This window comes from Littorina saxatilis, linkage group LG12 (assembly GCF_037325665.1).
Source record: "Littorina saxatilis isolate snail1 linkage group LG12, US_GU_Lsax_2.0, whole genome shotgun sequence".
Taxonomy (NCBI): domain Eukaryota; kingdom Metazoa; phylum Mollusca; class Gastropoda; order Littorinimorpha; family Littorinidae; genus Littorina; species Littorina saxatilis.
In genome coordinates, this window is record NC_090256.1 from 69,229,692 (window position 1) to 69,248,360 (window position 18,669).

The 18,669-nt window shown below is 42.4% G+C and overlaps 1 protein-coding gene across 1 annotated transcript; it reads right to left on the minus strand.

Moving 5' to 3' along the window:
• Positions 1 to 6,887: 6,887 nt before the first annotated feature.
• On the minus strand, positions 6,888 to 8,803 carry LOC138982647 (inter-alpha-trypsin inhibitor heavy chain H2-like). Its single transcript, XM_070355971.1, has one exon. The coding sequence runs from the start codon at positions 8,749 to 8,751 to the stop codon at positions 7,141 to 7,143; it is 1,611 nt and encodes a 536-aa protein (XP_070212072.1). The 5' UTR covers positions 8,752 to 8,803; the 3' UTR covers positions 6,888 to 7,140.
• Between the last annotated feature and the right edge of the window lie 9,866 nt (positions 8,804 to 18,669).

An 18,669-nucleotide genomic window follows, 5' to 3' on the forward strand; every position in this document is an offset into this window, starting at 1 on the left:
AAGTTGCAGTGCCTGTTGTGTGCAATACTTGGGGTGAACGGGTTAAAGTTGCAGTGCCTGTTGTGTGCAATACTTGGGGTGAACGGGTTAAAGTTGCAGTGCCTGTTGTGTACAATACTTGGGGTGAGCGGGTTAAAGTTGCAGTGCCTGTTGTGTGCAATACTTGGGGTGAGCGGGTTAAAGTTGCAGTGCCTGTTGTGTGCAATACCTGGGGTGAGCGTGTTAAAGTTGCAGTGCCTGTTGTGTGCAATATTTGGGGTGAGCGGGTTAAAGTTGCAGTGCCTGTTGTGTGCAATATTTGGGGTGAGCGGGTTAAAGTTGCAGTGCCTGTTGTGTACAATACTTGGGGTGAGCGGGTTAAAGTTGCAGTGCCTGTTGTGTGCAATACTTGGGGTGAGCGGGTTAAAGTTGCAGTGCCTGTTGTGTGCAATACTTGGGGTGAGCGGGTTAAAGTTGCAGTGCCTGTTGTGTGCAATATTTGGGGTGAGCGGGTTAAAGTTGCAGTGCCTGTTGTGTGCAATATTTGGGGTGAGCGGGTTAAAGTTGCAGTGCCTGTTGTGTGCAATACTTGGGGTGAGCGGGTTAAAGTTGCAGTGCCTGTTGTGTGCAATACTTGGGGTGAGCGGGTTAAAGTTGCAGTGCCTGTTGTGTGCAATACCTGGGGTGAGCGTGTTAAAGTTGCAGTGCCTGTTGTGTGCAATACTTTGGGTGAGCGGGTTAAAGTTGCAGTGCCTGTTGTGTGCAATACTTGGGGTGAGCGGGTTAAAGTTGCAGTGCCTGTTGTGTGCAATACTTGGGGTGAGCGGGTTAAAGTTGCAGTGCCTGTTGTGTGCAATACTTGGGGTGAGCGGGTTAAAGTTGCAGTGCCTGTTGTGTGCAATACTTGGGGTGAGCGGGTTAAAGTTGCAGTGCCTGTTGTGTGCAATATTTGGGGTGAGCGGGTTAAAGTTGCAGTGCCTGTTGTGTGCAATACTTGGGGTGAGCGGGTTAAAGTTGCAGTGCCTGTTGTGTGCAATACTTGGGGTGAGCGGGTTAAAGTTACAGCGCGTGCCACAGCTATACAGAGGCTTCGATTTATCATTTTGACACAGGTGATGATATAAACAATCCAAACATCATCACAACCATCATCACAACCATCATCACAACCATCATCACAACCATCATCACAACCATCATCACAACCATCATCACAACCATCATCACAACCATCATCACAACCATCATCACAACCATCATCACAAACATCATCACAAACATCATCACAACCATCATCACGAACATCATCACAACCATCATCACAACCATCATCACAAACATCATCACAACCATCATCACAAACATCATCACAACCATCATCACAAACATCATCACAACCATCATCACAAACATCATCACAAACATCATCACAACCATCATCACAAACATCATCACAAACATCATCACAACCATCATCACAAACATCATCACAAACATCATCACAACCATCATCACAAACATCATCACAAACATCATCACAACCATCATCACGAACATCATCACAACCATCATCACAACCATCATCACAACCATCATCACAACCATCCAACGGATGACTGCACATACCTTCAGTGTTGCCAGCAAAACGAAACTGTCTGCAATTTGTCAGTTCGCATGTTCCGCACACATTTGCTTGACATTTACCAACGGCAACGAGGGACTCCCTGACAAACACGGTGACCTCCCCCCCCCCACACACACTAAATGTCACCCTCTAAAATGCCAATAACTCCCACATGTGTTCAGCGAACTTCCTCATCTACAGTGTACATTTGCTTGAAATGTGTAATAATAATTTCACAAAACGTCAAGTGTGTAGGTCAAGTGGTTTGATCTTTATGCTTCAAAACATTATTATTGAACTTCGGAGATCGTCTCTACATTAGAAGGCTTGACGGTAAGCAGTAACCACACTCATCAGACTTGGACCCTCCACACTCCTGTAATTGCTGTTTCAACTCATATATTGTCTGATGGTGGTTATGGTATTCGAGGCCCTTCAAAAACATCAACAGGTAAACATTTTGAGGGTGAATATTGGGTAAGTGTGGCCACCTCTTTTGAGTCAATCCCCGAGTTTCGAATGCATTTTTGAAAGAGCAATAAAAGTCAGACAATATACCATGCAACCTTTAGACTTGTTTACTCATCACACAAATCTCAACATATTGTACATTAGTCCAAGCAAATAAGAGAACAACGTTGAAGTGACAATGACTAGGTTTAAAATGTCCCTTATCAGAAAGTTCAACCTCAGTCCTTTGATGTTTATTAAACACATTTTCATATAAAGTTGGCGCTTCATATGGAAAAGTGGCTTTGAAATTGACCCTAATCCTTCTTTGGGCTCTGTAAATGTCGTTTGGGGCTATGGTTGTAAAACGGTATCTACTGGTCACCCCAATGTATAAACTGAAAACTCTTTCTGCACCAGAACACGCAGAAAGGATTGTATCTGCCTGATGTCTGATGCTTTTCAAAATCCCCAACCACTAACACCTTCAAAACGGACATTAACTGACACTGTTGTTTTTCCCTATATAATCCTTACTATTTTTCCGAGACGTCGTCGTGTTGTGTATTTAGCTTGCCACAACCTCATACATGGTCCTAAAAGTTAAAGTTGAAGAAAATACTAAAGATAAATGAACAAGCTGACGCAGTGTCATTCGCACCGTGAATCCCCCCATGGGAACATACTAAAGTCTGGTTCCAAATAGGCTCAATTTCCTTCTATTTCTTTGTATTTCTGCCTCGTAGGGGTAGGGGTGTTCAAACCAAAGGCACCTTTAAACCAAAATTCAAATCACACATCTTACAATACTAAGACACTCAGCAGTGAAAGGGTGTCTGCTGGTAAAAAATTCCAAACAATCCTAAAAGTACTTCACTACTAAACGTGCTTTTAAAAAGAGCCGTTATTTTTCCCTCTATAATCAGTATTGTGTTTTCTGCGAACATGTAGTCTATTTAGATGGTTGTCATGTGCACATGAGTTGCTAAAGCGTTTTCAGTTGGGCATATGTCGAAAAGCAAAGAATTAGCCCTTTGAAAACCATCAGAACTGTCACACAAAAATAACATTTACCTATCTCACCAACTGACCAAACATAGGGCTTTTCCTTATGTATTATGTATTGTCGTGTTTTTTGTAGCATACTTGTGAAAACAGCCACCATTGTTGTAAATGATACTTTAAAGAGCATTATTTCATTTTTACAGTTGAAGGACAACCTGGACTGCCGTATATTACAGCTGTTTTACAATCAGCCAAAATTTTCTTAACAAACGTATGTTAAGAACAACTCCCATAGTGAAATTGAAGGAAAACAAAGTGAAAATCCCCCTGCCATAGAGGAGCTAAAGAATCAACAATAAACGACTGCATGGATAGCTTGATGCACGAATGCATTGCGGACATGTTTTGTCTCCAACCAAGAGAAAGTTCCAAAAAATCCCCTTTGTGCTTCTTATTATACAGTGACGTCAAAGACAGCCTTTTCTGCTGTTCATACATTCAGGGGTTATGGTTACACTAAACGACGTAGTTGTAGTCATACTGCCATCCAGATTTATTTTTTCCTTGCGAGCAGTCACAGGGCGTTTGTGCTGTCTGCCAACCGTCAGACGACCCCGCCCAAGTCTGTTAAGGGACCGTTTGACCGTTATAGAACGCGTCTTTTTGATTTTTTAGCACATTTGGAAACGGTTGATTTTTATCCCTACCATTGTTTCCAAACATTATATAGGAATGTTTTGTGAACAACGGATAATAGCCGCTACTCGCATGTGTAGCAAAAATGAGCGTACATACTCACCCTGGTCGTACAGCCGTTGTCCGTTGCCCGTCTTCATCTGTCTGTACAAATCATTACCTTTGGATTTTTCTCGAACGCTATGAAGTGAAGAAACACCAAATGTTGCAAAATGTTGTATGACCCCAAGAGCTCAAAAAAGATACTTGAGAACCTTGACCTTACCTTAAGGTCAAGGTCACAGGGAGAATGAATGTGGTCTAAAAACTGCAAAATTTCACATTGTGCCAGTTTTCTGGAAAATAAATTAAAAACAGCGGGCTTAGTTTTGTATGGTGTACAAGAAAAAGAAAGCCTTATCTTCTGATACCATTTTGGTTGACCTCGCTTCAATGTCAAGGTCACAGGAGTCCTTCAAAGTTGAATTGTATATATGTTTTGAAGTGACCTTGACCCTGAACTATGAAAAAAATCTTTCAAACTTCATAATTGTGTGGGGCACATGTTATATACTGATATTGAGCCACATTTAGTCACATATCATCAAGGTCAAGGTCACTTTGCCCCTTATGAAATGTGACTGAAACGGGCAATTGAATCACTAAAAGTGACAATGTCTCTTTGTAGAAAGTGCCAATAAGTATGTTTATGCTTCCTATGTCTTGAATTGATAGCCTTGTGATGTGTGACCTTTGATGATCTTGACCTTGGCCAAAGGTCATGTGTAATTTGGTAGGAAAAATCTGTAAACCAGTTCTAATAGTGTACAATGTCCTTGCCAGCTTCAGTTGTTAGACCTTCACCTTCAAGGTCACCTAAAGGTCAAGGTCACTTTAAGACAAAGGTCAAGCATGAGAGTCGCATGGGCTTTGCTTTGTTGATTTTTTACTAAGACACATGGATTTCTTTACCCGGCTTGGTCACATTTTTCATAGGGGTCAATGTGACCTTGACCCTAACGATATGTGACCAGATGTGGCTCACTATGAAATTCTAACAAACGCCCCACTCAGTGTTTAAGTTTGTAAGAGATATCGTCCATAGTAAAGTTAAAGGGGCAAGCTCACATCAAAATATGTCTACAATTCAACTTTGAAGGGCTCCTCTGACCTTGACATTGAAGCGAGGTCAACCAAAATGGTATCAGAAGATAAGGCTTTCTTTTTCTTGTATACCATACAAAACTAAGCCCGCTGTTTTTAATTTGTTTTCCAGAAAACTGGCACAATGTGAAATTTTGCAGTTTTTAGACCACATTAATTCTCCCTGTGACCTTGACCTTATGGTAAGGTCAAGGTTCTCAAGTATCTTTTTTGAGCTCTTGGGGTCATACAACATTTTGCAACATTTGGTGTTTCTTCACTTCATAGCGTTGGAGAAATATCCAAAGGTAATGTTCAGTACAGACAGATAAAGACGGGCAACGGACAACGGCTGGACGACCAGGGTGAGTATGTACTCTCACTTTTGCTACACATGCGAGTAGCGGCTATTATCCGTTGTTCACAAAACATTCCTATATAATGTTTGGAAACAATGGTAGGGATAAAAATCAACCGTTTCCAACTGTGCCAAACAATCAAAAAGACGCGTTCTATAACGGTCAAACGGTCCCTTAACAGACTTGGGCGGGGTCATCTAACGGTTGGCAGACAGCACAAACACCCTGTGACTGCTCGCAAGGAAAAAATAAATCTGGATGGCAGTATGGCTACAACTACGTCGTTTAGTGTAACCATAACCCCTGAATGTATGAACAGCAGAAAAGGCTGTCTTTGACGTCACTGTATAATAAGAAGCACAAAAGGGATTTTTTGGAACTTTCTCTTGGTTGGAGACAAACATGTCCGCAATGCATTCGTGCATCAAGCTATCCATGCAGTCGTTTATTGTTGATTCTTTAGCTCCTCTATGGCAGGGGGATTTTCACTTTGTTTTCCTTCAATTTCACTATGGGAGTTGTTCTTAACATACGTTTGTTAAGAAAATTTTGGCTGATTGTAAAACAGCTGTAATATACGGCAGTCCAGGTTGTCCTTCAACTGTAAAAATGAAATAATGCTCTTTAAAGTATCATTTACAACAGTGGTGGCTGTTTTCACAAGTATGCTACAAAAAACACGACAATACATAATACATAAGGAAAAGCCCTATGTTTGGTGAGTTGGTGAGATAGGTAAATGTTATTTTTGTGTGACAGTTCTGATGGTTTTCAAAGGGCTAATTCTTTGCTTTTCGACATATGCCCAACTGAAAACGCTTTAGCAACTCATGTGCACATGACAACCATCTAAATAGACTACATGTTCGCAGAAAACACAATACTGATTATAGAGGGAAAAATAACGGCTCTTTTTAAAAGCACGTTTAGTAGTGAAGTACTTTTAGGATTGTTTGGAATTTTTTACCAGCAGACACCCTTTCACTGCTGAGTGTCTTAGTATTGTAAGATGTGTGATTTGAATTTTGGTTTAAAGGTGCCTTTGGTTTGAACACCCCTACCCCTACGAGGCAGAAATACAAAGAAATTGAGCCTATTTGGAACCAGACTTTAGTATGTTCCCATGGGGGGATTCACGGTGCGAATGACACTGCGTCAGCTTGTTCATTTATCTTTAGTATTTTCTTCAACTTTAACTTTTAGGACCATGTATGAGGTTGTGGCAAGCTAAATACACAACACGACGACGTCTCGGAAAAATAGTAAGGATTATATAGGGAAAAACAACAGTGTCAGTTAATGTCCGTTTTGAAGGTGTTAGTGGTTGGGGATTTTGAAAAGCATCAGACATCAGGCAGATACAATCCTTTCTGCGTGTTCTGGTGCAGAAAGAGTTTTCAGTTTATACATTGGGGTGACCAGTAGATACCGTTTTACAACCATAGCCCCAAACGACATTTACAGAGCCCAAAGAAGGATTAGGGTCAATTTCAAAGCCACTTTTCCATATGAAGCGCCAACTTTATATGAAAATGTGTTTAATAAACATCAAAGGACTGAGGTTGAACTTTCTGATAAGGGACATTTTAAACCTAGTCATTGTCACTTCAACGTTCCCTTCACTAAAGTGGCTAAGATGCCTGGACTACATCAAATATAAAGTAATTTGCTGAATTCAGGAGTTAGTAGCATTTTAGTAGGTAGCATTGTTTTGGGGGCAACTTATTCACTACTTGCAGTAGGGTTTGGGACTAAGGGCATTGTGGCCGCCATTGTTAGTCTCGGCTTCCCATTTTCCAGTTTGTTTGGGGGATCCGCACAAACTTCCGGCTCTTTTAAACAACAACTTTGAAAAGTGTCGTCACAGTCGCGTCACTGAAATGTATCAATACCTCTTTTTTTTTATTAAACAAAAAATGGAGGTAAACCCACCGGTGACAGGAAGATGACAATGGCAATGCCTAACCAGAAGCCTGACATCCGCCTGGAGCTGGAAGCACTTGAAGAAGATGCACGGGCCATACCAGCCCTTTTCTGCGGACTGGACGCACGAAGTTGTTCTAAGAAATCAGGATCAAAGTCACGATACGAGTGACTGCTCTCGCGCCCTACATTGTTAACATCAGAAGCAAAGACACGCGAGGGGCTTTTGTTTGCCCGAGGGAGCGGTGAGTTTGCCCGAGGGAGCGGTGAGTATGCCCGAGGGGGCGGCGAGTATGCCCGAGGGGGCGGCGAGTATGCCCGAGGGGGCGGCGAGTATGCCCGAGGGCGCGGTGAGTATGCCCGAGGGCGCGGTGAGTATGCCCGAGGGGGCGGCGAGTATGTCCGTTGTGGCCTAGGTGGGGTCCAGGCAGACCACCTATCATCCTGCGCGTGATGCGATTGGTTGATGTCCACCACGAGGCTGAATGACGTCAGCGGAGTGACGAAGCCGTGGGTCAAGGCCATGCGGAGAGCCTGTTCCCTGGTCCTGGTTTTCTCCGCTACAGACGACGTCATGTCCATCTTCTTCAGCAGACTCTTGATCTTCATGTAGGCCCACAGTTTCTCCGTCACGCCATCCTCCTCCCCCGCCTGGCTCAACACCTCCACTTTGCCCGCAGGCACCACGAAATCCACAGCTCCTTCAGCCCCTGTGGCGTGCAGCGCGGCGCCTAGAGAGACGAGGCCGGTACCGCCCGCCATCTTGGTCCTGCCCGCCACGATGATCTCCCTTCCCTGGAAGAAGAGGGGGAAGGTGGTGTCGGTGAGAAGGGGGGTGTCCACAACGTCACTGCTGTACGTCGCCATGACGTCACGGAGAGTGGGGGTGCTTATCTCCTCGTAGAAAGTCGTCAGCTGATCCTCTGCATCGTTGTCCTCATAGACCCTGCGAGCAAAGCCGCGGTTCACATCTGACACTTGGGTGATCAAATCGAAGTTGAGGTCAAAGCCGAAACCTAGCGAGAAGATGGAAGATCTTCCTCCGTTTTTTCTAGTTACGTCACGGACGATTTGATTAGTGTCAACGATGCCCGACGTTGGCTCACCGTCGGTTAAGAAAACGATGATGTCAGCCGTCTTACGAGAGTTCTGCTCGCTGTTTTTGAACAGAACTTCCAGACCTCTCGTTAAGGCAAGGTGGATGTTAGTCGTTCTATTGGCAACCAGTTCATATTTTACAAACCGTTTCGCCTTTTCTATCTCCACACTCAAAGTGCTCCTTGGTGACTCTGCCCACACCTCCACGCCGTTGTTAAACAGCAGGATGTTGAAGGTATCTTGGTCCCTCAGGTTGTCAAGGATCTTTAGCAAAGCTTGCTTGGCCTGCTCGATCTTAGCGCCGCTCATGGAACCACTGATGTCGATGACGAAGAGGATGTTCTTGGGGAGGGGGTCGAGGCCTGGCGGGGCGAAGAAGTGGGCGAAGTAGTCGTCCTGGACGATGACGCTGCTTCCCTGGGGCTCGTCCTGCAGGCTGTAGAGGACGACCACCTCGCCGTGGATGCCTCTCTGGACGTCAAAGCCACGCTGCATCTCAACTGTGGGGCAGAAAGTGAGTTCTCTCGAGTCTGGCCTCGCCCTCACCTCAGTCTGTGGAGAATGACGATACAGTTTAGTTTGTGAGCGCGCTTGTGTGTGTGTGTGTGTGGGTAGAAGCAAAGTGTGTGTGTGTGTGTGTGTGTGTGTGTGTGTGTGTGTGTGTGTGTGTGTGTGTGTGCGTCTGTGTGTTTGTGTGTGTTTGTGTGTTTGTGTGTGTGTGTGTGTGTGTGTGTGTGTGTGTGTGTGTGTGTGTGTCACTGTGTGTGTTTTCGCGAGAGAAAGAGAGAAAGAAGAAGTCGCGTGAAGCGATATAAAAACATTTAGTCAAGATCAGCACCACAAACCAATCATCGCCGAGACTACATTCAGATAGTCTCGGCTAACCAAACCGAAGACCGAGACGGGTCACGCTCGCCGCCGCGAAGCACGCGCCCGAAATACTTACTGAACCTATTTCTTTTCATTCAGAGCACAGTTTCAGGGTAAACATGACATATGTATATATTTTTGAATTTAGGAGAAGATGAAGAATACAATGCAAACAATTTAAAATCTGTTTGCGAAAAATGGATTTTAATGACAACATTAATAAGCAAACTCATTAATTAATTTTAAAGCCTCCAAGCTATACCAAAGTCCGGGATTTGTCGAAGATTACTTGACCAAACTTTCAACCATTTTGCCTAAAAACTGAAGGCGTGACATGACAGTGCCACCTCAACTTTCACAAAAAGCCGGATATGATGTCTTCAATGACATTTATCGAAAAATTGAGAGAGAAAAACGTGTGGGGATATCATTCCCAGGAACTTTCATGTGAAGTTTCATGAAGATCTGTCCAATAGTTTTCTCTGAATCGCTACACACACACACACACACGTACACAGACAAACACACACACACACACACACACACACACACACACACACACATACACATACACCACACCCTCGTCTTGATTCCCCGTCAATTTTAAAACATTTAGTCAAAACTTGACTAAATATAAAAAGGAGAAGAGAGAGAGAGAGAAAGAGCGCGCGCGTGCGAGAGAGCAAGAGTGAGGGAGAGAGAGATTTATCTTCATCGATTTGCATACTCATTACTGGTGCCCCTGTCTTATTTTAGTGCTGTTTATTCGTAATCATCTGTGTCAGTGTAAAGACAGAGGAAAGTGAAGGTGACAGGTGACACCGAGGACACGGAGGAAAAGCGAGGCACGGACAAAACGTGTCAGTTCCAATGGCAAATATAACATCCTGACCAAAATATTAAAAACACATGTAAACAAAACGTAGGTAGTCGTCAGATGTTTGTGTGGCAAAACCATGTCAAAACTAAATAGGGTAGGGTCTTAGAAAAGCGTTTAGAGAACGTCAAGCGCTATATAAATCTCCCCATATATATATATGTATAGGTTACAACACGAGTGGTTTTTTTTATATGGCTTGTATTTCAGTCAAGACCCAGCGGATGAATATCATCGGGAGACACGAGCCTCTGGCGAGTGGCTCTCGATTGATATTCCCGCTGGGTCTTGACTGAAATACAAGCCATATAAAAAACCACGAGTGTTGTAATCTGTATATCCCATTCTACCATCAAACACAAAGTGTAGACTACTAGCGGCACTGTTGCGATCTGTGCAGGGTAAAACAGTGTTGCCAGCGAGACTTAGCCCTTTTGCAACCTTAAACTAAGTGACCGTCGCTGAAAAAATAAAACGAATGAGTGCATCGATAAGTACGCGGTAACACTACTTTCAGACCATTTAAAAGCTTTAAGTAAAGGTTCATAAGTTGCAAGAAAGTAATGAAGTCGTATAGAAATTAATTTAGTTGAAGCGCACAATTCTTTTGTTTTGCGTTTCAGGTCGGCAGAACGGGCGAAACGGGTTTGGGACCCATTTGGCTTACTCGATTCAGAATCGATTCCACGTTGTTTTTCTCGAACGTGTGTAATTAGGCTTATTGACAGAGAAGCAAATTTTAGGGAACAAATATGTAGGTTTAGATTTAACCATTTGCTCCCTATTTGAAATGTATCTACGTGATAAACTGTTTTGCGAGTGTGTTTGCATGGATGAACTTAAACTGGTATGGGTGTGAGGAAAACGCGACCGACACGTCTGTCACCGCCGATTGATTGCAGTTTGAAGGAATATGACTGGATTACGGAAAAATACACACATGTTAAGTTCTTGGTTACCTTCATCGCCAATGTGGACTTACTGCAGAGCCAGGCAAAAGAGTAGACTTGCTCGCAAAACACGTGAAACAGCCGATGTTTGATAGCGAAGCCCAACCGTGCCAGGTAAAGGACGCTTCTCGGTCTCGCTGCGCATGTCACCAGTGACAGTGTTGTTGCTTTGAGTTTGACTAACAAACTCGAAACTGTCATTTAAAACATGAGCCAAATGTGTATTGATTGTGTGATTAGTCTATGTGACAGGGCTTCTATTATCTGTGCTCCCTAGCTTCTGTCAGTTCCCACACCGACACTGCCAGAGAAACTGAAGACGCACACCAAAACACACTACCGACAGATTCTCAAAAGTCGTCTGCTAACGATGCAAGGGAGGGTACTCGTGTTTTTGTTTTGGTTCGCTAGCATCTGGTTATCTTGAAAGTTGAATGTTCGTTTTTTTCGACCTGCATTGCTTTCATAATGAAAGAAACGTTTGCTTATTGCATCTCATACATCAGATCAGTTCTGAGATTCATTTTTGCGTGCAACTGATATGGTTTTCTGAGCCGTGCAATACGATTTTGGAACTTCATACAAATGTGTCACATTGTTCGGCGCGAGGTCAAAGGTCGGGAGGAAAGTAGTTCTTTGCCCAAATCGGAATCTGCACTATCATATATTTTTTGGAGTCCATGATGTATTTATTGAGCTATAAAAATACAACATATATACCCATACTGAAGTAACAGAGACAAAGAAGGGAGGTCATGGGATATATATATATATATATATATATATACATATATATATATATATTATATATATATATATTATGTTGTAGTCCAAGTAGAAAACTCCAGACCATATGAGTAAAAAACACATGTATGTAACAAATGGGTGGTGCCTGTTATCGTCCATGTGGTTTTGATATGAAATTAAAAAAATATAATTTTTTATGAATTGTTGAATGATTTTTTTTTTTTTAACATCATCGTGATTCTGTGTTGTCTCTGTCAGAAAGATGCCAAGTTCTACAACCGTTGTCGGAAAATCTTGCTCTGTTAAAGAATAAGAAGAATAAGAAGAAGAATACTTTATTATCTCATAGAGAAATTCAGGGGTGGTACATAACAGTAATACAAACAAGACATTGATTTTACATAAAACATATAGCACTATATAACATGAACATCTTTAAAGCACTGCGCTTACATATTCTCGCACACCTACGCGTATAAAGAACTATGGCTAAACATCATTGCAAAATATCATAACATACAATATATCGCAGGAAATATACGGTTGTAGGTTACTTCCCGTTGTATGGTCACTCTCTCACTCACTCTCTCTCAGTCTCTCTCTCATTCACTCTCACTCAGTCTCTCACTCTTAGTCTCACTCTCTCTCTTTCTCTCTCTCTCTCTCTCTCTCTCTCTCTCTCTCTCTCTCTTATTGTGCCGTGTTTATTTAGGCGTGTGTGTGTGTGTTTATGTATTTGTCGCAATTGTGCCGTATATATCTTGTGGATTTGGCGACCTGTAACACCACACACACGCACACTCACACACACAAACACACGCACACACACAAACACACGCACACATACACACTCACTTCACAAAGAGAGAGTCTTTTAAATCACCATTTTTGTTATCTCCCCTGCACTGTCCGTTGTTAGTATGGTTAGTCTTTAGACTTCTATGCTGGGGGATAACTCCAGTCTTATTGTCTTCCCCTGCCCCAGAAAATGTCTGTCTTGTGTAGGGATACAACTCGTCTGCTTTGACAGCATTTAATTTGTGTGCTTTTATTCGATCTGGTAATTATGTATGGTTGAGGACTGTGTTTTTAGGATTTTAATCAATTATGAACAGAAACATTTATTGTTGAGAACATACGTTTCTGTTGGTGTGGAAAAAGGAACTGGAAATATTATTATGCTGTTTTTCCCTTGTGACACGCGGCCCGGGTAGTAGTAGTGTTGATACCTTTTCGGAAAGTGTTCCCATCACTAAAAATGAAGAACGGGCAATCTCTCGTTCTCTGATGAATGCATTGCCACTAAAATTGCACAATGAATGGTAACAATTCCGAGCCAAAAGATGTGATGTACACTGAAAACTAAACAACAAAAAATTAGTCGTAGGAGCTGGATTATTCTGTTTCCCTTGTGGCACGCACCGGGTAGTAGTGTTGATACCTTTTCGGAAAGTGTTCCCATCACTAAAAATGAAGAACGGGCAATCTCTCGTTCTCTGATGAATGCATTATAAATTATAATGTTCAACTTTATTTCTAGACTCGAAATCAAACACACACTCCAAGAATGACAAGGAAGGAAACAAACAAACTTCACACAATTTGAAACGGAATTACCCAAAGAATTCAGAATTGAGAAGAAAGAAAGAAAAACGGGGAACCTTTCACCGTCATTTCTGTGTCGAAGTTGTGTCTGGGCATTACTAATGTATACTGGGGGAGAGAGTAACTTTTCGCCGCCGCTCACTACAATTACCCACATATATCAGTCATCTCAATCAAAAAAGTTTTAAGAAGAAGACGAAGAAGAACAACTATACTCTCACTCCCATAAATTATAATGTACAACTTTATTTTTAGACTCGAAATCAAACACACACTCCAAGAATGACAAGGAAGGAAACAAACAAACTTCACACAATTTGAAACGGAATTACCCAAAGAATTCAGAATTGAGAAGAAAGAAAGAAAAACGGGGAACCTTTCACCGTCCTTTCTGTGTCGAAGTTGTGTCTGGGCATTACTAATGTATACTGGGGGAGAGAGTAACTTTTCGTCGCCGCTCACTACAATTACCCACATAATTATATCAGTCATCTCAATCAAAAAAGTTTTAAGAAGAAGAAGACGACGAAGAACAACTATACTCTCACTCCCATAAATTATAATGTACAACTTTATTTCTAGACTCGAAATCAAACACACACTCCAAGAATGACAAGGAAGGAAACAAACAAACTTCACACAATTTGAAACGGAATTACCCAAAGAATTCAGAATTGAGAAGAAAGAAAGAAAAACGGGGAACCTTTCACCGTCATTTCTGCGTTGATATTATGTCAGGACATTTAAGTACGATGATCCATATCGACCCAGCACAAAACTTAATGCACACGAAACAGCACACCTGTGATGCGGCACCCAAAAAAGAAATCCTTTACTTCCAGTTTCTCTCTCTCACTCGCTCTCAACTCAAAGCCACACATGGTGAGATAAATATCGACCCAGCTGACAAAACTTAATGCACACGAAACAGCACACCTGTGATGCGGCACCCAAAAAAGAAATCCTTTACTTCCAGTTTCTCTCTCTCACTCGCTCTCAACTCAAAGCCACACATGGTGAGATAAATATCGACCCAGCACAAAACTTAATGCACACGAAACAGCACACCTGTGATGCGGCACCCAAAAAAGAAATCCTTTACTTCCAGTTTCTCTCTCTCACTCGCTCTCAACTCAAAGCCACACATGGTGAGATAAATATCGACCCAGCACAAAACTTAATGCACACGAAACAGCACACCTGTGATGCGGCACCCAAAAAAGAAATCCTTTACTTCCAGTTTCTCTCTCTCACTCGCTCTCAACTCAAAGCCACACATGGTGAGATAAATATCGACCCAGCACAAAACTTAATGCACACGAAACAGCACACCTGTGATGCGGCACCCAAAAAAGAAATCCTTTACTTCCAGTTTCTCTCTCTCACTCGCTCTCTGTCAGGACATTTAAGTACGATGATCCACACATAAAAAAAAGTGCTGTGCAAGGATATATGCTTCTGACAAAAGAGAACTTCTGTTTATTCTTTATTTTTAGACTCGAAATCAAACACACACTCCAAGAATGACAAGGAAGGAAACAAACAAAAACTTCACACAATTTGAAACGAAATTACCAAAGAAAAAAGAAAATTCAGAATTGAGAAGAAAGAAAGAAAGGGGGAACCTTTCACCGTCATTTCTGCGTTGATATTATGTCAGGACATTTAAGTACGATGATCCACACACAAAAAAGTGCTGTGCAAGGATATATGCTTCTGACAAAAGAGAACTTCTGTTTATTTGGCCCCCCAAAAACTCGCTTCGAAAGAATTTCAACAATGAGTCTTTGTGTTAGTAGTGGTGGAGGTGGTGGTGTTAGTGACTTTTGAGCACTTTGCTAAAAAAAAAGTACTTATAAAATATAGGATTCTGGCCAAATGAGAACTACTTTTTTTTTATAGTCCCAAAACTCGCTTCCGAAAGAATTGTAACAACAAAAAGTCTTAGTGTTATGTGTTTGTAGTGACTTTTTTTTTTAAAACTCAAACCCGTGGCTAAAAGCATTAAGTTTAAACATCTCATCTGTTGTGCTTTTGTTTTTCGGTTTGCTTTGGTGGTACGAATGTTTGCGGCTATTCTCTCTCGCACAACGTTAACTGAGCATCGTGTCTGTTGATCTGAAAAGAAAGGGGGAAAATATTCTTTCATACGAATTTTCCTTTTTTGGTTGGAGAAAAGACGGCTTATGAACTGTATAAGTGCAGCAGTTTCTGTACAGCGCGGCGGCATGATGCCGCGAATTCCTTCTCCTTGTCCTTGAACCCCCGCGGGCGGTCGTTGACCCTGCAGAGTTCTCGCAGCTTCCTTCTCCGCCTGTCAGAGATTTTCTCTCCCCTTACAGGCCGCGCGGGCCCTGTGTACGCCAGTTTATTGATTGCGATTTTATCATCTTTGTGTTGATGGTGTGAAATAAAGTCTTAGTGTTATGTGGTTGTTAGTGACTTTTACTGAGCACAATGCTAAAAAGAAAGTAATGTGTTCAAAAAGAGAACTTCTTTTTTTTTTTTTTTTGTAAACGATATATCTCTCTCTACGCGCGGAGGAATATCATGATTATTATTTTTAGCAGCCAATCAAAATAGTGCTAATGCGGACTTTTTTTTTCTCGTAGGAATCATGATCGGTGCTTCGGTTCCAACCAATCAAAACGCCCGAGAGAAAACCGACCGACCAATCATAACCAAAAACACAAATCAACCAATCACAGGACTCCTCGATCTTACCTCAACATTAATCATTTTAATATATCAAGCAGATAACCACGGGAGAGGGTGGGGTCGACTGGTGGCCGTCAGACTGACAACATCTCCCAACGACCGGAGTGGAAAAAAAAGTCCCAGTATAATAAGACAACAAAAAAGAACAAAAAGAAGGGACTTTCTACAGAAACGAAGCGAGTTGGGGCCCATTAACAGAGACAAAGAACAAAGACACAAATGGTGAGATAAAACCCGACCCAACACAACACTTAATGCACACGAAACAGCACACCTGTGATGCCCCAGGGAAAAAACATATCGATTACTCCCAGTCTCTCTCTCGGCTCACTGCTCACTCTCAACTCCGAGTCTCTGAGAGAACATATACGTTTCTGTTGACGGTGTGGAAAAGGGAACTGGAAATATTATTATGCTGTTTTTCCCTTGCGGCACGCCGGCTCGGGTAGTAGTGTTGATACAAGTTTTCCGGGAAAGTGTTACCATCACTAAAAATGAAGAACGGGCAATCTCTCATTCTCTGATGAACGCATTGCCGCACTAAAATTGCACAATGAATGGTAACAATTCCGAGCCAGAAGAAGTTGTAAAGATGTACAAAACTAAACAACAAAAGTTTTAGTCGTATAGGAGCTCTCTCTCTCATTCTCTCTCTCTCTCTCTCTCTCTCTCTCTCTCTCTCTTTCTCTCTCTCTCTCTCTCTCTCTCTCTCTCTCTCTCTAAAGAACTGGAAATATTATCACACAGCAGTAGCAGCGTTGATAAAAACAGAATATGTTTCCCGTTCATTATTTCTGATTTGATCGAATATTAGTTTCTGGAAGATGATGTGAGGCCCCAAAGTGGGAGATATGTTTCCGCTTTTAAAAGGTGAACGTGCGGCAAGCATATAACTTGTTTTTAAGGGGGAAAGAATTAGCAGTGCAGTTTCTGTACAGCGCGGCGGCATGATGCGAATTATTCCTTCTCCTTGTCCTTGAACCCCCCGCGGGCGGTCGTTGACCCTGCAAGTTCTCGCAGCTTCCTTCACAAAACAGCACACCTGTGATGCCCCAGGGGAAAAACATATCGATTACTCCCAGTCTCTCTCTCGGCTCACTGCTCACTCTCAACTCCGAGTCTCTGAGAGAACATATACGTTTCTGTTGACGGTGTGGAAAAGGGAACTGGAAATATTATTATGCTGTTTTTCCCTTGCGGCACGCCGGCCCGGGTAGTAGTGTTGATACAAGTTTTCCGGGAAAGTGTTGCCATCACTAAAAATGAAGAACGGGCAATCTCTCGTTCTCTCTGATGCCAATGCATTGCCGCACTAAAATTGCACAATGAATGGTAACAATTCCGAGCCAGAAGAAGTTGTAAAGATGTACAAAACAACAAAAGTTTAGTCGTATAGGAGCTCTCTCTCTCATTCTCTCTCTCTCTCTCTCTAAAGAACTGGAAATATTATCACACAGCAGTAGCAGCGTTGATAAAAACAGAATATGTTTCCCGTTCATTATTTCTGATTTGATCGAATATTAGTTTCTGGAAGATGATGTGAGGCCCCAAAGTGGGAGATATGTTTCCGCTTTTAAAAGGTGAACGTGCGGCAAGCATATAACTTGTTTTTAAGGGGGAAAGAATTAGCAGTGCAGTTTCTGTACAGCGCGGCGGCATGATGCGAATTATTCCTTCTCCTTGTCCTTGAACCCCCCGCGGGCGGTCGTTGACCCTGCAAGTTCTCGCAGCTTCCTTCTCCGCCTGCCTATTATTAGCAGCCAATCAAAATAGTGCTAATGCGGACTTTTTTTTTCTCGTAGGAATCATGATCGGTGCTTCGGTTCCAACCAATCAAAACGCCCGAGAGAAAACCGACCGACCGACCAATCATAACCAAAAACACAAATCACAGGACTCCTCGATCTTACCTCAACATTAATCATTTTAATATATCAAGCAGATAACCACGGGAGAGGGTGGGGTCGACTGGTGGCCGTCAGACTGACAACATCTCCCAACGACCGGAGTGGAAAAAAAAGTCCCAGTATAATAAGACAACAAAAAAGAACAAAAAGAAGGGACTTTCTACAGAAACGAAGCGAGTTGGGGCCCATTAACAGAGACAAAGAACAAAGACACAAATGGTGAGATAAAACCCGACCCAACACAACACTTAATGCACACGAAACAGCACACCTGTGATGCCCCAGGGAAAAAACATATCGATTACTCCCAGTCTCTCTCTCATTCTCTCTCTCTCTCTCTCTCTCTCTCTCTCTCTCTCTCTCTCTCTCTCTCTCTCTCTCTCTCTCTAAAGAACTGGAAATATTATCACACAGCAGTAGCAGCGTTGATAAAAACAGAATATGTTTCCCGTTCATTATTTCTGATTTGATCGAATATTAGTTTCTGGAAGATGATGTGAGGCCCCAAAAGTGGGAGATATGTTTCCGCTTTTAAAAGGTGAACGTGCGGCAAGCATATAACTTGTTTTTAAGGGGGAAAGAATTAGCAGTGCAGTTTCTGTACAGCGCGGCGGCATGATGCGAATTATTCCTTCTCCTTGTCCTTGAACCCCCCGCGGGCGGTCGTTGACCCTGCAAGTTCTCGCAGCTTCCTTCTCCGCCTGCCTATTATTAGCAGCCAATCAAAATAGTGCTAATG